This window comes from Hemitrygon akajei, chromosome 8 (genome assembly GCF_048418815.1).
Source record: "Hemitrygon akajei chromosome 8, sHemAka1.3, whole genome shotgun sequence".
NCBI classification, from domain to species: Eukaryota; Metazoa; Chordata; class Chondrichthyes; order Myliobatiformes; family Dasyatidae; genus Hemitrygon; species Hemitrygon akajei.
Window position 1 is genome coordinate 181,307,331 of NC_133131.1, and position 24,466 is coordinate 181,331,796.

A 24,466-nucleotide genomic window follows, 5' to 3' on the forward strand; every position below is an offset into this window, starting at 1 on the left:
ATTTCTCATTGTAATTTATACTATTTTAACTGTATTGCACTGTACTGCTGTCACTAATTTCGCAACATAATTCAGTGATAAAAACGCAGAGCACAACGCAGGAGCAGGACTTCCAGTCCACGACGTTTTGCCAGCCATGATGCCAGTTTAAACACACCCTTTCAATGTGCACATCCCGCCTTTCTCTGCACATTCATGTGTCTGTCTAACAGACACTTAAACAACACACACAAAATGCTGGAGAAACTCAGCAAGTCAGGCAGCATTTAAGAAATGAATAAACAGTCATTGTTTCAGATCCTGATGAAGGGTTTCATCCTGTTTATTCCTTCTCCATTGCCTTGGATTCCAGGATCTGCAGATTTTTTCATGTTTTTGAGCCTCTGAAACACATCTGTGTATCTACAGACACCAATAGCCCTAGCAGCACATTCCACGCACCCACATGGGATTCAGAGAAACTTGGCTGTGTGGATTCAGAACTCGCTTGCCAACAGAAGGCAGAAGGTGGTTCTGTGTGGACAGTATTCTGCCTGGAGGTCAGTGACCATTAGTGCTCCACAGTAATCTGTTGTAGGTCTCCTGATAGCTGTGATTTTTAAAAATGATTTGGAGAAGGGGTGGATTAGTTAAATTGGCAGATGACACAAAGGTTGGAGGTGAGATGGACAGTGTAGAAGGTTGCGCTATGTTACAAAGAGACATTGGTAAGATGCAGAGCTGAGCTGAGAAGTGGCAGTTGGAGTTCAATCTGGAAAATTGTGAGAAGATGCACTTTGGAAATTCAAATATGAAGGCAGAATACAATATTAATGACCAGATTCTTAGCAGTGTGATGGAACAGACAGCATGGTGCCTATGTCCATAGATCCCTCAAAGATGCCACACATGTTGATAGGGTGCTTAAAAAGGTGCATGCTGTGTTGGCCTTTATTAGTAAGGTATTGGGTTCAAGAATTGTGAGGTAATGTTCCACAATCCTTGTTAGTCCACACTTGGAGTATTGTGTTCATAAACACGAGAAAATCTGTAGATGCTGGAAACCCAAAGCAACACACACAAAATGCAAGAGAAACTTAGCATAGAAAAGAATAAGCAGTCAGCATTTCAGGCTGAGACCCTTCTTCAGGACAGGGAAGGAACTAGCATGGGTGGAGCATTGGCTGTTCAGCAGAAAACAAAGAGTGGGAATAAAGGGATCCTATTCTGGCTGGCTGCTGGTTACCAGTGGAGTTCCACAGGGGTCGGTGTTGGAATAGCTGCTTTTTACGATGTGTGTCAATGATTTAGACTACGGTATTAATGGATTTGTGGCAAAAGATAGGTGGAGGAGCAGGTAGTATTGAGGAAACAGACAGCCTGCAGAGAGACTTAGATAGTTTAGGGGAATGGGCAAAGAAGTGGCAAATGAAATACAATGTTAGAAAGTGTATGGTCATGCACTTTGGTGGAAGAAATAAATGGGCAGACTATTACTTAGATGGGGAGAGAATTCAAAATGCAGAGATGCAAAGGGACTTGGGAGTATTTGTGCAGGATACCCTAAAGGTTAACCTTCAGGTTGAGTCGGTTGTGAAGAAGGCAAATGCAATGTTGGCATTTATTTCTAAAGGTATAGAATATAAGAGCAGGGATGTGATGTTGAGGCTCTATAAGGCACTCATGAGACCACACTTAAGAGTATTGTGTGCAGTTTTGTAAAAGCTACTTATTTACTTTATTGTCACCAAACAATTGATACATCACAGCAATATTTGATTCTGCACTTCGCTTCCTTTGGGCTCCTTATTTTAGAAAGGAAATACTAACATTGGAGAGGGTTCAGAGAAGATTCTGAGAATGATTTCAGGAATGAAAGGGTTACTGTATGAGGAACATCTGGAAGCTCTTGGGCTGTACTCCCTGGAGTTCAGGAGAATGGGAGGGGGGGGGGAATCTTATAAAAACATTCCGAATATTAAAAGACCTGAACAGATTAGATATGGCAAAGTTATTACCCATGGTAGGGGATTCTAGGACAAGAAGTCACAACTTCAGGATTGAAGAACGTCCTTTTAGAACTGAGATGTGGAGAAATTACTTTAGTCAAAGGGTGGTAAATCTGTGGAATTTGTTGCCACAAGCGGCTGTGGAGGCCAAGTCATTGGGTGTATTTAAGACAGAGATAGATCGGTTCTTGGTTAGCCAGGGCATCAAAGGGTATGGGATGAAAGCAGGGGAGTGGGGATGACTGGAAGAATTGGATCAGCCCATGATTGAATGGCAAAGCAGACTCAATGGGCCGAATGGCCTACTTCTGCTCCTATATCTTATGGTCTTATAATCAATTATCAAGAACAGAAATGCAGAGAGAACATCCAGATCTCAGAACAGCCTTGCTATAGTTGAAGAGATATGTGACGTCATGCTGTGTTGCCTAGATCATTCCTACTGTTGATGCTGTGTTCTCATGAGTGAGAACATCTAATTTGGCCATAGTGATCAGCAGACAGATGACATAATATCTTGGCAACTATCTACATATTAATTCAGGTTAACATGAAACACATAAGGCCCTGATAATGATAGGTGCTGGAGTGTTCCTGGAATTGGCTCAATCTGACGTCTATTCTTGATGCTTTGGAAAAGATAGACAGGAAGGTGAAAGGGGGGCTGTAGCAATACTAATAAAAGCCAACACCACAGTGGAACACAAAGGATATATAATGAATCTGCAGGGTAGAACTTAAGACATAGGACAAGCTTGGTTTTTGTTTCCTCTGGAGCAGCAAAGGCTGTGGGAAATCTGACAGGTTCAGAAGATAATGAGAGGCAATGATGGAGTAGAGAGGTAGTATCTCATTAACAGGATTGAAGTGTTAAGTACCAGAGGGCAGGTGTTTAGGGTGAGAGGGGTAATTTCAAAGGAGATGTGATGGGAAAGTCTTTTACACAAAAAGTGGTGTGGAGGTGCAGTTAATGTTGAGAAAAGAGAGAATCTGCAAAATGACAGACAGATTCTTAGAATGGGCAAAGAGGTGCCAGATGGAATACAGTTTTGGGAATTGTTCTGTCATGCACTTTGCTAGAAGGAATAAAGGTGTAGACTATTTTCTAAACCTGTAGATACTTCATATAATGGATGTACAAATGCACTTGTCAGTCTACATGTAGGATTTCCAAAAGGTTAACTTTCAGGTTGAGTCAGTGGCAAGCAAAGCAAATGAAGTTTTATCATTTATTTCCACAGAATTGGAATTATCGATTCTTGAAAGATCATTGTTAATGCCTCCACAATCTCGCTAGCTACTTCCTTCTGAACCCATGGGTGCATTCCATCAGTTCCAGGAGATTTATTCACTCTCAGACCATGAGGCTTCCTGAGCACCTTCTCAGTCGTAATTTTCACTGCATAAACTTCACTTCTCTGACACTTTTGAATGTCCGGTATACTGCAGATTTCTTCCACTGTGAAGACTGATGCAAAATACGCATTCAGTTCCTCTGCCATCTCTGCATCTCTTATTGCAATATCTCCAGTGTCATTTTCTATTGGTCCTATTTATACACTTTAAAAAATGCTTTTAACATCTTCTTTGACGTTAGTCACCAGCTTCCTTTCATAATTCATCTTTTCCTTCCTAAGGACCTTCTTAGTTTCCTTCTGCAAGTTCTTAAAAGCTCCCAATCCTCTATCTTCCAATTAGCTTTGACTTCCTTGTATGCCCCCTCTTTTACTTTGGCTCTAATTTCACTTGTCAGCCACGGTAGTGTCCTTGCATTCAAAAAATTCTTCTTATTTGGAATATATGTGTCTTACATTTCCCTCATTTTTTGCAGAAACTTCAGACATTGCTACTTTACTGTCCTTCCTGCTAGTGTCCCTTTTCAGGCAACTATTGGCCATTTCCCCTCTCATGCCATTGTAATTTCCTTTATTCCACTGAAATACCAACACATTGGGATTTAGTTTCTCCTTCTCAAATTTCAAAGTGAACTCGATCATATTGTGATCACTGCTCCTAAGGGTTCCTTAATCTTAAGCTCTCTTATAACCTCTGGATCATTGCACAACACCCAATCCAGCATAGCTGATCCTTTAGTGGGCTCAACAACAAGCTGTTTTAAAAAGCCATCCCTTAGACATTCTACAAATTCTCTCTCTTGAGAGACGCAAAGGGACTTGGAGTGAAGTAAAGAGCTAGGAAGCTGGTTGGTGAAAGAGATAAAGTACTAGAGAAGGAGAAATATGATAGGAGAGGACAGAAGACCATGGAAGGAGGGGGAGTACCAAAGGGAGGTAAAGGGCAGGAAGGAGATTGGCTGAGAGAGGGAAACAGGAATGGGTAAAGATGAAGAAGGAAGTTAGAGAAATTGGTGTTCATACAATCAGGTTGGAGGCTTCCCAGATGGAATGTCTAAGATGGTGGCGCGACGCAGCTTGCAGCGGCCACTCTGGAACTGATTATCTGTTATTTGTGAAGTGGGGTGCCGTGCACAATCATAATCGATTGAAAACGGACGTGGAAGCACGGAGAAACATCGGGAAATTCCAGGAAGACCTTCTTCGTTGCTGCTGCTGCGAGGTCCGGTACTCTGCTGGGAAGAACAGGCCCCCAGTCCTCAGGGTCGCGTTGCCGATGGCCGTTGGCGAGGCCGCCTTAATATGCTCGGATTTTCTGGTGTAGTCTGTTTTGTCATATGCTTTTGTGATATCATTCTGAGGGAACGTCGTCTCATTTTTTAACTGCATTGCATTTATGGTTTCTAAATGACAATAAACTGAATCTGAATCTGAGATGTTGCTCCTCCAACCTGAGTGCAGCCTCACCATGGCAGCAGAGGAGGCCATGGGCTGATATGTTGGAATGGGAGTATACAACATAGAACATAGAAAACCTACAGCACAATACAGGCCCTTCGGCCAACATTGCTGTGCTGAACATGTACTTACATTAGAAATTACCTTGGATTACCCATAGCCCCCTATTTTTCTAAGCTCCGTCTAACTACTGAGGAGTCCCTTAAAATAATCTACTGTATCTTCTTCCACCACCATTGCCGGGAATCCATTCCAGGCACTCACCACTCTCTGTGTAAAAAACTTACCCCTGACATCTCTTCTGTACCAATTTCCAAGCACCTTAAAATTGTGCCCTCTCATGTTAGCCATTTCAGCCCTGCAGACAATGCCTCTCATCATCTTATACGCCTCTGTCAGGTCACTTCTCATCCTCCGTTGCTCCAAGGAGAAAATGCCAAGTTCACTCAACCTATTCTCATAAGGCATGCTCCCCACTCCAGTCAACATCCTTATAAATCTCCTTAATACCCTTTCTATGGTTTCCACATTGTTCCTGTAGTGAGGTGACCAGAACTGAGCACAGTACTCCAAGTGGGGTCTGACCAGGGTCCTATATAGCTGCAACACTACCTCTCAGCTCTTAAACTCAATCCCACAATTGATGAAGGCCAATGCACCGTATGCTTCCTTAACCACAGAGTCAACCTGCACAGCAGCTTTGAATGTCCTATGGACTCAGACTCCAAGATCCCTCCGATCCTCCACACTGCCAAGAGTCTTTCCAGTAATACTATATTCTGCCATCATATTTGACCTACCAAAATGAACTGCCTCATACTTATCTGGATTGAACTCCATCTACCACTACTCATCCCAGTTTTGCATCCTATCAATGTCCCACTCTAACCTCTGACAGTCCCCCACACTATCCAGACCTCCAACCTTTGTGCCATCAATCCTACCTCTCAGGATCTTCTCCATCAACTTACTAACCACTGAAGTAAGACTCACTGGTCTATAATTTCCTGGGCTATCTCTACTCCCTTTCTTGCATAAGGGAACACGTCTGCAACCCTCCAATCGTTCGGAACCTCTCCCATCCCCACTGATCATGCAAGGATCATTGCCAGAGGCTCAGCAATCTCCTCCCTCACTTCACACAGTAGCCTGGGGTATATCTCATCTGGTCTTGGTGACTTATCCAACTTGATGCTTTCCAAAAGTTCCAGCACATCCTCTTTCTTAATGTCTATCTGCTCAGGCTTTTTAATCCACTGTAAGTCATCCCCAGAATTGCCAAGATCCTTTACCAGAGTGAATACTTAAGCAAAGTATTCATTAAGTGCCTCTGCCATCTCCTCCGATTCCATACACACTTTTCCACTGTCACATTTGATTGGTCCTATTCTCTTACATCTTACCCTCTTGCTCTTCACATACTTGTAGAATGCCTTGGGGTTTTCCTTAATCCTGCTTGCCAAGGCCTTAACATAAGAACATAACATAAGAAATAGGAGCAGGAGTAGGCCATCTGGCCCATTGAGCCTGCCCCGCTATTCAATAAGATCATGGCTGATCTGTCCATAAACTCAGCTCCATCTACCTGCCTTTTCCCTATAACCCTTAATTCCCTTACTTTGTAAAAACCTATCTAACTGTATCTTAAATATATTTAGTAAAGAAGCCTCAGATGCTTCCCTGGGCAGAGAATTCCACAGATTCACCACTCTCTGGGAAAAACAGTTTCTCCTCATCTCCATCCCAAAAGGGCGAGCACAGCTGTCCCTGATGACTACACCTGCAAAAGTGCATCCAGCTGCAGCTCCTGACAAACCATGTAAGGGAACTGGAGCTGGAGCTTGAGCTGAATGACCTTTGGATCATTCGGGAGGCAAAGGCAGAAATAAACAGGAGTTTCAGGGAGATAGTCACCCCTAGGAGTCAGGAGACAGGTAGTTGGGTGACTGTCAGGAGAGGGAAGGGGAATAGACAGGAAGAGCAGAGCACCCCTGTGGCCGTTCCCATCAACAATAAGTATACCGTTTTGGATACTGTTGGTGGGGATAACCTACCAGGGACAAGTTGCAGTGGTTGCGTCTCTGGCACCGACACTGGACCCTCAGCTCAGAAGGGAAGGAGGGAAAAGAGGAGAGCAGTAGTGATAGGGGATTCGATTGTTAGTGGGACAGACAGGAGGTTCTGTGGAAGAGATCGAGAATTCTGGATGGTCTGTTGCCTCCCTGGTGCCAGGGTCCGCGATATCTCGGATCGAGTTCTCAGTATTCTCAAGAGGGAGGGTGAGCAACCGGATGTCGTGGTCCATGCAGGGACCAATGACATGGGTAGGAAGAGTGAGGAGGTCCTGAAAGGTGAGTTTAGGGAGCTAGGTGCCAAGTTAAAGGACAGGACCTCCAGGATAGCAATCTCAGGCGAGTTTAGAAATAGTAAGATAGTGCAGATCAACACATGGCTGAAGACATGGTGCAGGAGGGAGGGCTTCAGATTTATAGATAATTGGGCAGTTTTCCAGGGAAGGTGAGACCTTCCCTGTAGCTATTAGTGAAACACGGTTGCAGGAGAGGTGTGATTGGCAACTAAATATTCCTGGATTTCGTTGCTTCAGATGTGATAGAATCGGAGGGACAAGAGGGGGAGGTGTTGCGTTGCTTGTCAGAGAAAATATTCCAGCGGTGCTCTGGCAGGATAGATTAGAGGGCTTGTCTAGGGAGACTATTTGGGTCTATTTGAGGAATGGGAAAGGTGTAGTTACACTTATAGGGGTGTATTATAGACCACCTAATGGGGAGCGAGAATTGGAGGAGCAAATTTGCAAGGAGATAGCAGATATTTGTAGTAAGCACAGGGTTGTGATTGTGGGAGATTTTAATTTTCCACACATAGACTGGGAAGTCCATACAGTAAAAGGGATGGATGGTTTGGAGTATGTAAAATGTGTGCAGGATAGTTTTTTGCAGCAATACATAGAGGTACCAACTAGAGAAGGGGCAGTGTTGGATCTTCTGTTAAGGAATGAAATAGGTCAGGTGACAGAGGTATGTGTTGGGGAGCACTTCGGGCCCAGTGATCACAATGCCATTAATTTCAAAATAATTATGGAGAAGGATAGGACTGAATCCAGGGTTGAGATTTTTGATTGGAGAAAGGCTAACTTTAGGAGTGGATTGGGACAATTTGTTTCATGGGAAGGATGTAATAGAGAAATGGAGGTCATTTAAAGGTGAAATTTTGAGGGTACAGAATATGTTCCTGTTATGTTGAAAGGAAAGGTTAAAAGTTTGAGAGAGCCATGGTTTTCAAGGGATATTGGAAACTTGGTTAGGAAAAAGAGAGATATCTACAATAAATATAGGCAGCATGGAGTAAATGAGGTGCTCGAGGAATATAAAGAATGTAAAAAGAATCTTAAGAAAGAAATTAGAAAAGCTAAAAGAAGATACGAGGTTGCTTTGGCAAGTAAGGTGAAATAAATCCAAAGGGTTTCTACAGTTATATTAATATAGTGAGGGATAAAATTGGTCCATTAGAGAATCAGAGTGGACAGCTATGTGTGGAGCTGAAAGAGATGGGGGAGATTTTGAACAATTTCTTTTCTTTGGTATTCACTAAGGAGAAGGATATTGAATTGTGTAAGGTAAGGGAAACAAGTAGGGAAGTTATGGAAACTATGACGATTAGAGGAGGAAGTACTGCCGCTTTTAAGGAATATAAAAGTGGATAAATCTCTGGGTCCTGACAGGATATTCCCTAGGACCTTGAGGGAAGTTAGTGTAGAAATAGCAGGGGCTCTGACAGAAATATTTCAAATGTCATTCGAAACGGGGATGGTGCCGGAGGATTGGCATATTGCTCATGTGGTTCCATTGTTTAAAAAGGGTTTTAAGAGTAAACCTAGCAATTATAGGCCTGTTAGATTGACGTCAATGGTGGGTAAATTAATGCAAAGTATTCTTAGAGATGGTATATATAATTATCTGGATAAACAGGGTCTGATTAGGAACAGTCAGCATGGATTTGTGCATGAAAGGACATGTTTGACTAATCTTATTGAATTTTTTGAAGAGGTTACGAGGAAAGTTGATGACGGTAAAGAAGTGAATGTTGTCTATATGAACGTCAGTAAGGCCTTTGTTATGGTCCAGTCCGGAGCCAACATTCTGGTTCTTCATCCGGTCCATGGACTCCGGACTCCGGCACTTGTAGCTGTCCCTCCTTTCACCCTTGAGCCCAAGTAGTCACACCTGTGGATCATCATGACTTGTCTGGACTCGAGGAGGCGCACCTGATGCCCATCGGCTGGTGGTGTATATAGGGGGCTCTAGGACTGAGTGGAGTTGGGGGGTTGTCCTGCTCACCCTGTCTGGACTGGGTTGTCCTGTTCATCCTGTTTTGTCCTGTTCGCTCTGTTTGCCCGGTTGCCCTGGCTTGGAGCTCCCCTTGTTAAAGACGAGTTCTTCGAGTAAGTCTGGTAGTCACCTAGTTCCCTTCCTATCCCTTGCCTCTGTCAGGCAAGCCTGGCTGGACTGCCGTTGCCCGGCAGGGGACTCTGCCCCTTTCCATCCCTCACTGCTGACGGGTTGTGCCCCGCAACCTGCCCAGGTGCCCCACGACCTGCCCAGGCCCCCATGTTCCTGCCTGGGAGGTCCAGATCCTGCCCAGGAGTTATGCGGCCCACCCAGAGGACTCTTCCCCTTCCTATCCCTCTCCTTTGACGCGTTGTGCCCTGCAACCTGCCAAGGTGTCCCGTGATCTGCCCAGGCCCCCGTGCCCTGCCCAGGAGTTAAGCGGCCCGCCCAGTGAACTCCTAGATCCTGCCTGAACTCTGGGATCCTCCTGCCTGCCTGAACTCTAAGACTCTCTTGGAACCCCAGCATCACCTTGAACGTCACGTCCCTCACGCACACCACGGTCTCCACGTCTTGTCTCTCGTTTAGTTGTTCCCGTCCTGCCCCTAGTACTTCAGTGCCTGCGTCCTGCTCTTGGGTCCAGCCTCCTGTCCACTTATGACATTGACAAGGTTCCGTATGGAAGGTTAGTTAGGAAGGTTCAATCGTTAGGTATTAATATTGAAGTAGTAAAATGGATTCAACAGTGGCTGGATGGGAGATTCCAGAGAGTAGTGGTGGATAACTGTTTGTCAGGTTGGAGGCCAGTGACTAGTGGTGTGCCTCAGGGATCTGTACTGGGTCCAATGTTGTTTGTCATATACATTAATGATCTGGATGATGGGGTGGTAAATTGGATTAGTAAGTATGCAGATGATACTAAGGTAGGTGGTGTTGTGGATAATGAAGCAGGTTTTCAATGCTTGCAGAGAGATTTAGGCCAGTTGGATGAGTGGGATGGACGATGGCAGATGGAGTTTAATGCTGATAAGTGTGAGGTGCTACATTTTGGTAGGAATAATCCAAATTGGACATACATGGTAAATGGTAGGGCATTGAAGAATACAGTACAACAGAGTAATCTAGGAATAATGGTGCATAGTTCCCTGAAGGTGGAATCTCATGTGGATAGGGTGGTGAAGAAAGCTTTTGGTATGCTGGCCTTTATAAATCAGAGCATTGAGTATAGGAGTTGGGATGTAATGTTAAAATTGTACAAGGCATTGGTAAGGCCGAATTTGGAGTATTGTGTACAGTTCTGGTCACTGAATTATAGGAAAGATATAACTATATAACAATTACAGCACAGATTCAACGTTGGTAAATGCGTTGGTAAAAGATGTCAACAAAATAGAGAGAGTACAGAGAAGATTTGCTGGAATGATACCTGGGTTTCAGCACCTAAGTTACAGGGAAAGGTTGAACAAGTTAGGTCTTTATTTTTTGGAGCGTAGAAGGTTGAGGGGGGACTTGATAGAGGTATTTAAAATTATGAGGGGGATAGGTAGAGTTGACGTGGATAGGCTTTTTCCATTGAGAGTAGGGGAGATTCAAACAAGAGGACATGAGTTGAGAGTTACCGGGCAAAAGTTTAGGAGGTAACACGAGGGGGAATTTCTTTACTCAGAGAGTGGTAGCTGTGTGGAATGAGCTTCCAGTAGAAGTGGTAGAGGCAGGTTCGGTATTGTCATTTAAAGTAAAATTGGATAGGTATATGGACAGGAAAGGAATGGAGGGTTATGGGCTGAGTGCGGGCCATTAGGACTAGGTGAGAGTAAACATTCGGCACAGACTAGAAGGGCCGAGATGGCCTGTTTCCGTGCTGTAGTTGTTATATGGTTATAAATTTTCTCCCCTGAATCTTGAGATCTTGAGGTCCCCTAGTTCAGGTCTCACCTACCAATAGAAAAGTTTCCTTCTATCTTATCTGTTCCTTTCAAAATTTTGTATGTTTCTATAAGATCCCCTCTCATTCTTCTGAACTCCAGAGAGTACAGTCCCAGGCAACTCAATCTCTCCTTATAGGTTAACCCCTTACTATCTGGAATCAACCTGGTAAACCTCCTCTGCACTGCCTCCAAAGCCAGTAAGCCAGTATATCCTTCCTCAATTACAGAGAGCAGAACTGCACACAGTTCTCCAGGTGCAGCCTCACCAGTACCCTGTATAGTTGCAGCATGACCACCCTGCTGTTGAATTCAATCCCTCTAGCAATGAAGGCCAATATTCTGTTTGCCTTCTCAATGACCTGTTGTACCTCCAAGCCAACTTTTTGTAATTTATGCACAAGCATTCCCAATTCCCTCTGCACGACAGCATGCTGCAATCTTTCACCATTTAAATAATAATCTGCTCTTCTATTATTCCTTCCAAAGTGCATAATCTCTCATTTACCAACATTGTATTCCATCTGCCAGACCTTGGCCCACTCACTTAGCCGATCTATATCCATCAGCAGACTCTCCACATCCTCTGTACAATTTGCTTTTCCACTCAGTTTAGTGTCATCAGCAAATTTTGCTACGCTACACTCAGTTCCCTCTCACAAATCATCAATTTAAATGGTAAACAGCTGCTGGCCCAGCACCGACCCCTGTGGCACCCCACTCACCACTGACTGCCAACCGGAGAATCACTCATTTATACCAATTCTCTGCCTTCTATTGGTTAACCAATCCACTATCCCTGCCAATATACTTCCTCCGACTCCATGCATCCATATCTTATTTATAAGTCTCTCGTGCAGCACTTTAACGAACGCCTTCTGGAAATCCAAGTATACAATGTCCACCTGTTCCCCTCTATACACTGCACTCATTATGTCCTCAAAGAACTCCAGTAAGTTTGTCAAATAGGACCTGCCTTTTCTGAATCCATGCTGTGTCTGTCTAATAGAACCACTTCTTTCTAAATGTTTCACTATTTCTTCATTAATGACAGCTTCAAGCATTTTCCCAACTACAGAAGTTAAGCTAATTGGCCTATAGTTGCCTGTCTTTTGCCTACATCCTTTTAAAAAAAGTGTCGTGACATTTGCTGTCTCCAATCCGCCAGGACCTGCGCAGAGTCTACAGAGTTTTGATAAATGATTACCAACGTGTCTACTATAACCTCTGCCAAGTCCTTCAGCACCCTGGGATGCATCCTATCAGGACTAGGGGACTTATCTACCATCAGGCCCTGTAGTTTGTTCATCACTTTCTCTTTAGTGACAGAGATTTTATCGAGGTCCTCACCTCCCATTTCGTCCATAACATCCTTCTTTGGCATATTAGACATGTCCTTCTCATGGCCCCTTCTGGCTCTCTTAATTTCATTCTTAAACTCCTTCCTGCTCACCTTATAATTTTCTAGATCTCTATAATTACCTAGTTTTTTGAACCTTTTGTAAGCTTTTCTTTTCTTCTTGACTACATTTCCAACTGCCTTTGTACACCATGATTCCTGTACCCTACATTCCTTTCCCATTGGAACGTATCTACACAGAACTCCACGCAAATATCTCCTAAACATTTGCCACATTTCTGCCATACATTTCCCTGATGCTTCCAAGTTCCTGCCTAATAGCTTCATATTTCCCCTTACTCCAATTAAACACCTTCCTAACTTGTCTGTTCCTATCCCTCTCCAATGCTATGGTAAAGGAGCTAGAATTGTGATCACTAGCTGCAAAATGCTCTCCCACTGAGAAATCTGACACCTGACCAGGTTAATTTCCCAGTACCAGATCAAGAACAGTCTCTTCCCTTGAAGGCTTATCTACATATTGTGTCAGGAAACCTTCCTGAACACACCTATCATGTTTGCTGTTGTGTGCTGGGGCAGCAGGCTGAGGGTAGCAGACACCAACAGAATCAACAAACTCATTTGTAAGGCCAGTGGTGTTGTAGGGTAGAACTGGACTCTCTGATGGTGGTGTCCGAAAAGAGGATGCTGTCCAAGTTGCATGCCATCTTGGACAATGTCTCCCATCCACTCCATAATGTACTGGTTAGGCACAGGAGTACATTCAGCCAGCGACTCATTCCACCGAGATGCAACACTGAGCGTCATAGGAAGTCATTCCTGCCTGTGGCCATCAAACTTTACAACTCCTCTCTCGGAGGGTCAAACACCCTGAGCCAATAGGCTGGTCCTGGACTTATTTCCACTTGTCATAATTTACTTATTATTATTATTATTTAATTATTTATGGTTTTATATTCCTATATCTCTACACTATTCTTGGTTGGTGCGACTGTAATGAAACCCAATTTCCCTCGGGATCAATAAAGTATGTCTGTCTGTCTAACAAACTCCACCCCATCTAAACCCCTTGCTTTAGAGAGATGTCAATCAATATTGGGGAAATTAAAAACACCCAGTGGAGTTATTGACCTCTTCCTGTTTCTAACTTCCACCCTCAGAGACTCAGTAGACAATTGTTCCATGACTTCCTCCTTTTCTGCAGCCGAGACTCTATCTCTGAACAGCAGTGCCACGCCCTCACCTCTTTTGCCTCCCTCCCTGTCCTTTCTGAAACATGTAAAGCCTGACACTTTAAGTAGCCATCCAAGTCTCTGTAATGTCCTCAACATCATAGCTCCAAGTACTAATCCACGCTTTAAGCTCATCCACTTTGTTTATGATACTCCTTGCATTAAAATAGACACATCTCAAACCATCAGTCTGAGCGCATCCCTTCTCTATCACCTGCCTATCCTGCCTCTCACACTATCTACAAGCTTTCTCTATTTGTGAGCCAACTGCCCCTTCTGCTGTCTCTTCAGTTCGGTTCCCACCCCCAAGCAATTCTAGCTTAAACTCTCCCCGATAACATTAGCAAACCTCCCTACCAGGATATTGGTCCCTCTTGGATTCAAGTGCAACCTGTCCTTTTTGTACAAGTCCCGCCTGCCCAAAAAGAGATCCTGATGAAATCTGAATCCCTTCCCCCTGCTCCAATCCCTCAGCCACGCATTTATCCTCCACCTCATTCTATTCCTATACCCACTGCCGCATGGCACAGGCAGCAATCCCAAGATTACTAGCTTTGAGGTCCTGCTTCTCAGCTTGTTTCCTAACTCCCTGTAGTCTGTTTTCAGGACCTCTTCCCTTTTCTTACCTACGTCGTTGGTACCGATATGTACCCCGATGTCTGGCTGTTCACCTTCCCACTTCCAGATATCGTGGATGCCATCAGAAATATCCCGTATCCTGGCTCCTGGAAGGCAAACTACCATCCGCATTTCTTTCCTGCATCCACAATATCTCCTGTCTGACCCCCTAACTATAGAGACCCCTTTCACTACTGCCTTCCTCTTCCTTTCCCTACCCTTCTGAGCCATAGGGCCAGACTCTGTGCCAGAGGCGCAGCCGCTGTTGCTTTCCCCAGGTAGGTCGTCCTCCCCAACAGTACTCAAACAGGAGACTTATTGTTAATGAGGACAGCCACAGGGGTATTCTTTAGGATCTGACTCTTGCCCGTCCCTCTCCTGACTATTACCCACATCAGTCTCCTGAGGCCTCGGTGTGCTTACTTGCCTATAGCTCCTCTCTATCACCTCCTCACTCTCCTTGACCAGACAAATATCTTCAAGCAGCATCTCCAGTTCCCTAATTCGGTCCCTAAAGAGCTGCAGCTCGATGCACCTGGCACAGATGTGGCTGCCTGGGAGATTGGGAGTCTCCTGGACATCCCACATCCGACACCAGTACAGAACACTGGCCTCACAGACATACTTCCTATTCCTATTCTTCACAAGTAACTTACCTTGCCTCGACCTGTTAGCACCGAAGCCCCATTAAGTCAAAGCCCTTCTACTCTGCCTCCCTCTATATCATCTGCTCTATAAAGCTGTCTTGTTTTTAATATTCTTCCCGCCAGTCTAACTCACTGACGTCCATGCGTCCTTCCCCCTCATTTTCTGCTTTCCACAGGGACCACTCCCTTTTCCCACTGATCTCCCTACTGGTACTTATCCTTGCAAGCAGAACAAGTGTCACACCTGCTCCTATACCTCCTCCCTCACTATCATTCCGAGGCCCTAACAGTTCTTCCAGGTGAGATGACATTTCACCTGTGAGTCTTTTTGAGTGATCTACTGTATCCAGTCCTCCCAGTGTAGCCTCCTGTAAATCAGTGAGACCCATTGTGGTCAGTGCGCTAGACTACGACCGCACTCTCCTTATCTGTGGGATTAATGGTGAAGTTGGGATTAGTGCAGAGAGTGTGGAGAACAGCATGTTCAAAGGGAGTGAGGTTAGAATTGGAGAGAAGAAATTGGGAAAGTGCTTTGCTGGTCACCTTCACTCCATATGACACAAAAAGTGGGATCACCCGGTGGCCACCCATTTCATTTCTACTCCCCAGTCCCATTCTGACGTGTCAGTCCATAGACTCCTCTCCTGCCAGCATGGCCTCAGGTTGGAGGAGCAGTACCTTACATTATGTCTGGGTAGCCTCCAACTTGATGGCATGAACTGTGATTTCTCAAAGTTCCAGTACTGCCCCCCAACCCCACCCTCACCATTCCCCATTCCCATTTCCCACTCTCAGCTTCTCCTTTGTTGCCCATCACCTCCCTTTGGTACTCTTCCCCCTTCCCTTTCTTCCATGCTCTTCTATCCTCTCATATCAGAAACCCCACTTCTCCAGCCCTTTATCTTTTTCACCAATCAACATCCCAGCTCTTTCCTTCACCCCTCTCTCTCTCTCTCTCCCCCTTTTTCATAAAAGATGAAATAACGGCACATTTGGATAGCAGTAACAGGATCGGTCCGAGTCAGCATGGATTTATAAAGGGGAAATCATGCTTGACTAATCTTCTGGAATTTTTTGAGGATGTAACTATGAAAATGGACAAGGGAGAGCCAGTGGATGTAGTGTACCTGGACTTTCAGAAAGCCTTTGATAAGGTCCCACATAGGAGATTAGCAGGCAAAATTAAAGCACATGGTATTGGGGGTAGGGTACTCACATGGATAGAAAATTGGTTGGCAGACAGGAAACAAAGAGTAGGGATTAACGGGTCCTTTTCAGAATGGCAGGCAGTGACTAGTGGGGTACCACAAGGCTCAGTGCTGGGACCGCAGCTACTTACAATATGCATTAATGATTTAGATGAAGGGATTAAAAGTAACATTAGCAAATTTGCAGATGACACAAAGCTGGGTAGTAGTGTGAAATATGAGGAGGATGTTAAGAGAATGCAGGGTGATTTGGACAGGTTGGGTGAGTGGGCAGATGCATGGCAGATGCAGTTTAATGTGGATAAATGTGAGGTTATCCACTTTGGTGGCAAGAACAGGAAGGCAGATTACTATCTAAATGGAGTCAAGTTAGGAAAAGGGGAAGTACAACGAGATCTAGGTGTCATTGTTCATCAGTCACTGAAAGTAAGCATGCAGGTACAGCAGGCAGTGAAGAAAGCTCATGGCATGCTGGCCTTCATAACAAGGGGAGTTGAGTATAGGAGCAAAGAGGTCCTTCTGCAGTTGTACAGGGCCCTGGTGAGACCACACCTGGAGTATTGTGTTCAATTTTGGTCTCCAAATTTGAGGAAGGACATTCTTGCTATTGAGGGAGTGCAGCGTAGGTTCATGAGGTTAATTCCTGTGATGGCGGAACTGTCATACGTTGAAAGATTGGAGTGACTGGGCTTGTATACACTGGAACTTAGAAGGATGAGAGGGGATCTGATTGAAACATATAAGATTATTAAGGGATTGAACATGCTAGAGGCAGGAAAAATGTTCCCGATGTTGAGGGAGTCCAGAACCAGAGGCCACAGTTTAAGAATAAGGGGTAGGCCATTTAGAACAGAGTTGAGGAAAAACTTTTTCACCCAGAGAGTTGTGGATCTATGGAATGCTCTGCCCCAGAAGGCAGTGGAGGCCAATTCTCTGGATGCTTTCAAGAAAGAGTTAGATAGAGCTCTTAAAGATAGCGGAGTCAAGGGATATGGGGAGAAGGCAGGAATGGGGTACTAATTTTGGGTGATCAGCCATGATACCATTGAATGACGGTGCTGGCTCAAAGGGCCAAATGGCCTACTCCTGCACCTATTGTCTATTGTCTCCCAGTTTCGCATATCACCTACCCCCTTCTACATCTCCCTCCCTACCTTCTACTATTGACTTCTCCCCTTGCTTTACAGTCCTGAAGAGTATTGTGTTCAGTTCTGGTCACTTCATTATGGGAAGAATGTGGAAACATTAGAGAGGGTGCAGATTTACCAGAGTGCTACATGAATTAGAAAATATATGCTGTGGAAACAGGTTGAGTGAGCAGGAGCTTTTTTCATTGCAGAGAAGGAGCATGAAAGGTGACTTGATACAGGTGTACAAGATGATAAGAAGTCAAGTCAAGTCACTTTTATTGTCTTTTTGACCATAACTGCTGGTACAGTACATAGTAAAAATGAGACGACGTTTTTCAGGACCATGGTGTTACATGACACAGTACAAAAACTAGACTGAACTACATTAAAAAAACAGTGAAAGCTACACTAGACTGCAGACCTACACAGGACTGCGTAAAGTGCACAAAAACAGTGCAGGCATTACAATAAATAATAAACAGGACAATAGGGCAAGGTGTCAGTCCAGGCTCTGGGTATTGAGGAGTCTGATAGCCTGGGGGAAGAAACTGTTACATAGTCTGGTCGTGAGAGCCCGAATGCTTTGGTGCCTTTTCCCAGGCGGCAGAAGGGAGAAGAGATTGTATGAGGGTGCATGGGGTCCTTCATAAAGCTGTTTGCTTTACGGATGCAGCGTGTAGTGTAAATGTCCGTGATGGCGGGAAGAGAGACCCCGATGATCTTCTCATGTATGAGGGGTGCATGGGGTCCTTCATAATGCTGTTATATATATATGTATATATAAAGTGGGCAGCTAGAGACATTTTCCCAGTGCAGCATGGCCTACACCAAGGTGAAAAGAGGAAAGTTTAGGGGAGATGTCAGAGTTAGATTTTTTTTTACACACAGAGAATAATGGGTGCCTAGATGAAACTGGTGTGGAGGGGGCGGTGGGAGAGGCTGGTACATAATGAACTTTTAAAAGACTCTGAGAGAAGGATGAATGTTAGAAAAATGGGGAGTTATGGACTAGGTAGGAGTGAAGGATAAATGATTTGTATAGGTCTGCACATGTTGGGCTGAAGGGCCTGTATTGTACCGTAACATATTCTGTTCTTGTGTTGTTTCCTTATAGAACACACTCTCTAATCCAAACAGCATCCTAGTGAACCTCTTCTGCACTCTCTCCAAAGCCTTGACATCCATCCAAAATGGAGGCAACCAGAAATGTACGCAGTATTCCAGATAAGACCGTAAGACATTGGAGCAGAATTAAGCCACTTGGCCCCTCGAGTTTGCTCTACTATTTAATCATGGCTGATCCTTTTCTCCCCTCCTCAGCCCCACTCCCAGGCCTTTTCCCCGTAACCTTTAATGCCATGTCCAATCAAGAACCTATCAGGCTCTGCCTTAAATACACCCAATAACCTGACCTCCACAGCAGCCCATGGCAACAAATTACACAAATTCACCACCGTTAGGCTTAAATTTCTCCACATCTCTGGTTTAAATAGATGTCCTTCTATCCTGAGGCTGTGCCCTATTGTCCTAGACTCTCCCACAATGGAAACATCCTTTCCACATCTACTCTGTCTAGACCTTTCAACATTTGAAAGGTTTCAATGACAGCTCTTTCATCCTTTTAAATCCCAGTGAGTACAGACCCAGAGCCATCAGATGTTCCTTTTGTGATAACCCTTTCATTCTCGGAATCGTCCTTGTGAACCTCTTCTGAACTCTCTCAAATGCTAGCACATCTTTTCTTAGATGAGGAGCCCAAAACTGTTCACAATACTCAAGGTGAGACCTCATCAGTGACATATAAAGCCTCAGCATCACATCCCTGCTCTACTATTCTAGACCTCTTGAAATGAATGCTAACATTGTATTTGCCTTCCTAACCACTAACTCAACATGCAAGTTAACCTTTAGGGTGTTCTGCACAAGGACTCCCAAGTCTCTTTACATTTCCAATTTTTGGAAATTCTCCCCATTTAGAAAGTAGTTTGCACATTTATTTCTACTACCAAAGTGCATGACCATCTGTTTTCCAACATTGTATTTGATTCGACACTTTCTTGCCCATTCTCCTAATCTGTCTAAGTGCTTCTGCAGCCTACCTGTTTCCTCAGCACTACGTGCCTTTCCACTAATCTTCATATCATCTGCAAACTTAGCAACAAAGCCATTTATTCCATCGTCTGAGTCATTGATATGCAGCATAAAAAGAAGCAGTCCCAACACCACTAGTCACTGGCAGCCAACCAGAAAAGGACCCTTTTATTCCCACTCGCTGCCTACTATCAATCAGCCAGTACTCTAACTATGCCAGCAACTTTCCTGTAGTACCACAGTTCTTAACTTGGCAAGCAGCCTCATGTGTGGCACCTTATTAAAGAACTTCTGAAAATCCAAATATACGACATCCACCACATTCCCTTTATCTACCCTACTTGTAATCTCCTCAAAGAATTCCAACAGATTCATTAGGCAAGATTTTCCCTGAAGGAAACATTGCTGACTTTGTCCTATCTTGACCTATGTCACCAAATACTCCTTAACAATTGACTCCAACATCTTCCTAACCACTGATGTCTATAATTTCCTTTCTGATGCCTTCCTCCTTTCTTAAAGAGTGAATTTTGCAAATTTCCTGTCCTCTGGCGCAATGCCCGATTCCAACGATTTTTGAAAAAACATTACTAATGCCTGCACAATCTCTACCACTGCCTCTTTCAGAACCCTAGGGTGCAGTTCTCTGGTCTGGTTGATTTATGTACCCTTAGGTCTTTCAGCTTTTTGAACACCTTCTCCTTGTAATAGTAACTGCACTCACTTCTCTTCCCTCACATCCTTCAACATCTGGCACACTGCTAATGTCTTCCACATGAAGACTGATGGAAAATATTCCTTTAGTTCATCTGCCATCTCCTTGGCCCCCCTTTATTATTTCTCTGACCTCATTTTATAGTGGTCCTACATCCACTCTTTTCTCTTTTTTATTTTTTATGTATTTGAAAAATCTTTTACTATTCACTTTGATATTGTTTGCTAGCTCGCTTTCATATTTCATAAAAGATGAAATATTTTTATCTTTCTATTTTACCCTTCTATTGATTCTTTTAGTTATTCTCTGTAGGCTTTTAAAACTTCCCAATCTTCTATCTTCCCACTAATTTTTGCTTTGTTGTATGCCCTCCCTTTTGCTTTTAGATTAGCTTTGACTTCTCTTGTCAGCCACAGTTGTACTATTTTGCCATTTGAGTATTTCTTCAGCTTTAGAATATATCTATCATGCACCTTTCTCATTTTTCTCAGTGACTCATGCCATTGCTGCTCTGCTGTCATCCTGCCAGCATCCCCTTCCAATTTTTTAGCCAAATCCTCTCTTATACCACTGTAATTTTCCTTACTCCACTGAAATACTGTTACATCAGAATTTACTTTCTCCCTATCAAATTTCAAGTTGAACTCAATCATATTGTGATCACTGTCTCGTAAGGGTTCTTTTATCTTAAGCTCCCTAATCACCTCCGGTTCGTTACATAACAGCCAATTCAGTATAGCTGATCTCCTAGTAGACTCAACAAAAAATTGCTCTAAAAAAGCCATCTCATAAGCATTCAGCAAACTCACTCTCTTGAGATCCATTGCCAACCTGATTTTCCCATTTGAACCAGCATGTTGAACTCTCCTATGATGATCATAACATTGTCCTTTTGATATGCCTTTTCTATTTCCTTTTCTAATCTGTAGTCCACATTCCAGCTACTGTTGGGAGGTCTGCATATAACCACCATCAGGGTCATTTTACCATTGCAGTTTCTTAACTCAACCTACAAGTATTCAACATCTTTCAATCCTATGTCACATCTTTCTACTAATTTTATGCCATTCTTTACCAGCAGAGCTACGCCACCCCATCTGCCATCCTTCCTATCCTTCCAATGCAATTTGTAACCTTGGACATTCAGCTCCCAACTACAACCATGCTTCAGCTATGATTCAGTGATGGCCACAACATCCTACCTGACAATCTGTAACAGTGTAACCAAATCATCCACCTTATTTCTTATACAGGCAGTCCCCGGGTTATGAATGAGTTCCATTCCTGAGTCCATCTTTAAATCGGATTTGTATGTAATTCGGAACAAGTACATCCGGTATTATTTAGTGTCAGTTAGTCAAACGTTTGTCTTAGTATATAGTATATATTTTACCTTTCTATGTATGTAAAACACTTAAGAAACGCATGATTCCATTAATTAAACCACTGTGTTGCTTAGTAATAATTGTAGCTTTCATCGGGGCAGGGCCTTTCACATGCTCCATTATTTTCACTTTATCCTTTATCCTTTAAAATTGTTCCAATTGTGGACTGACTGTAGCCTAACATTTTTTTCAATGACTGATGACGTTTTACCTCTTTCCAAACACTTTATTATTTCCACTTTATTTTCAATTGTGAACATTTCCTGACAATGGAACAGAAACACTGTGGGCTGCGGGTCCCGAGCTCTGCCGGCTCCTGAGCTCCTAAGGATCACAGCACTGAATTTCCCCGGGTCCTAAAGTCCACTGCACTGAGACAAGTGGGGGCTGTGCTGGGTTTGGGTATTTGATCCTCCACAATATTCCGTGTGAGAATTTAAACTGGAAGTGGCAGTGTTTTTTTTAATGAGGTCGAGTTGCGAGCTCGACATCAACCCAGCACAAATGGAGAGCGTGCTCGGGAGCGGTCATTCACTGGATCGAACTTGGGAACCTCTGTTCTTGAGCACGGCACTGATCTCACTGTGCCACCAGCCGACCTGAAAAGAGGGGGGCGGGGCCAGGGTGAATTTTGCTAAGAAAAATTTAAGCCAAATACAAAGTTACACACTCAACACAGCGTCAATGCCAATGACTTAAAATGGCGGACAGTGTCACGATCTGACTTAAAATGGCGGACGGCGTCGCGATCCAACTTAAAATGGCGGACGGCATTTTCCTTCCTCGGTTTGTAGGTACAAGTTGTCCGTAAGTTGGATGTTCGTAACTCAGGGACTACCTGTACTCTGTACATTGAGATATAACACTTTGAGTACTGTATTTGCTACCCTTTTTGATTCAACATCCCTTATGTATTGATACTGGCTGCAAATTTGTCCTATCATTTGCCTGCCCTTCCTGGCAGTCTGACTGCATGCTGACTTTGTTTTTTTAACAATCTGTCCTATACTGAGTCCCTTCACTCCGGTTCTTATGCCCCTACAAAATTAGTTTAAACCCTCCCTAACAGCTGTAACAAACCTGCCCAAAAGAATATTTGTCTCCCCAGGGTTCAGGTGCAACCATCACTTTTGTACAGGTCATACCTTCACCAGAAGAGATCCCAATGATCTAAGAATCTGAAGCCCTGCCCCCTGCACCAGCTTCTCAGCCATGCATTTATCTGCCAGATCATCCTGTTTCTACTCTCACTGGTGTGTGGCACATTCAGAAATTACTGCCCTGAGGTCCTGCTTCTCAGTTTTCTGTTTTGCTCTCGAAATTCTCTTTTCAAGACCTCTTTGCTTCTCCTTCCTATGTCATTGGTACCAATATGTACCAAGACATCTGGCTGCTCTCCCTCCCCCTCCAAGATGTAGACTAACTAGAGTTTTACAAAATTGCATCATAACTTCCTGACTGAACTAATAAATGCAAGCATGCCATATGTCTTCTTTACCACCCTGCAAACCCGTATAGCCACTTTCAGGGAGTGATGGACTTGGACCCCTAGATCACTCTGTACATAAATGCTGTTAAGACTATACTGTCTTTTTATATTTAGCCTTCCAAGGTACAAAACTTCAGATTTAGCAATGTTAATCTCCATCTGCCATTTCTACACCCATATCTGCAAATGATCTATATCCCTTTGTATCCTTTGCCAATCTTCTATAATATCCACAGCACTATGTATCTTTGTATCCTCTGCAAACTTACCAACCCAGCCATCTACATTTTCATCCAGGTCACATCACACTCAATGGAAAGGTGCAGTATTGGAGATATCATCTGGCCTGTGTGCTCTGTAAACTCCTGTGACCCAGAACCCATTGATGGTCCCTGGATTCCATCAAGCTTCCCTCCTTACATTATATTTTGTGGGAATAAATCAGGAATTCTCCCAGTCAAGAGGTCAGGAGATAGGTGAAAACCATGGGGAGCATCCAAGGCCAGCACCTCCTGTCTCCAGCACACAGTCCACCTCAGATACATTATGCAGCACCTAAGATTGACTAGCCCAGCACCTATCCAAATAACACCCAGTCATCATTTACACAGCATCACCCACCATGTACATATCCACACCCTTCCCAGTACATCAATCAATTCCACCCACACAGATACAGCCAGCAGCCATGCACACACTGCTCCACCTGGCATAGCCCTACCTGCTATCCTGAGCACTGCACGCTCTGGTGGCTCCATCACCCTGCCCGTCTCTGACACACGTGGCCGGTTCCAAGGCAATGTGTCACCAGGCAGCCGTTCCCGCTTTGTCTCCAGTTCCCACTCCATCTTGTTGCTGACCTAAGGATATTAGATCATAGGTCACACATTAGATCAATGTGATCGATTGATCGACAATTGATCAATAATCTCCCCCCACCTGTTGATAACAACCTGCAAATAAAAACACCACCCTGATCAATTCCTCCAACACAATCCCTTGATCAATAACCCCAATCTCCCCCAATGCAGTCTCTTGATCAACAACCTCAATCATTCCAACCCAATATGTTAACCAATAATTCCAATTATCCCATTTAATACCTAGATCAATAATCCCAAACTACCCAATCTCATCCCTTGATCACTAACTCCAATTCCTCCAACACAATCCCTTGATCAATAACCCAAACTAATTCCTTAATCAAAAATGCAAGTCCCCCCAACTCAATCATCCAAGAGGACTACAACCTATTTGTTGGGTTTGGAGGCCTGCATGCCTCCATTTCCTTGACATTTATGTTGGCTGGAGTCAGGGCTTCATGCTTTGGTTCTTGGTAGGGTCACCCATATCAAATTGATTAAAGGGTAGAGGCCAGATTAAGAGTTGTCTCCTGGTCTTCCAGGTTCAGGGGGGTCGAGAAGAAGCTACTGACATGATAAAGAAAGTCCTGTACATCACCAGATATGGAGGACCTCTATTGCTTCCCTAAACACCAGTAGTGTAATGGTCAGTAACA

General features: G+C 43.9%; 1 protein-coding gene across 2 annotated transcripts in view; it reads right to left on the bottom strand.

Moving 5' to 3' along the window:
* Positions 1-23,720, bottom strand: part of LOC140732488 (plectin-like) — a 384,936-nt gene extending 361,216 nt beyond the window's left edge. For both annotated transcript variants that reach the window (XM_073055248.1, XM_073055247.1), the window contains exon 1: positions 23,669-23,720. In XM_073055248.1, coding sequence (XP_072911349.1) covers positions 23,669-23,705 — 37 coding nt within the window. In that variant the 5' untranslated portion in view covers positions 23,706-23,720. The remainder of the gene's footprint in view (positions 1-23,668) is intronic.
* Positions 23,721-24,466: the final 746 nt, after the last annotated feature.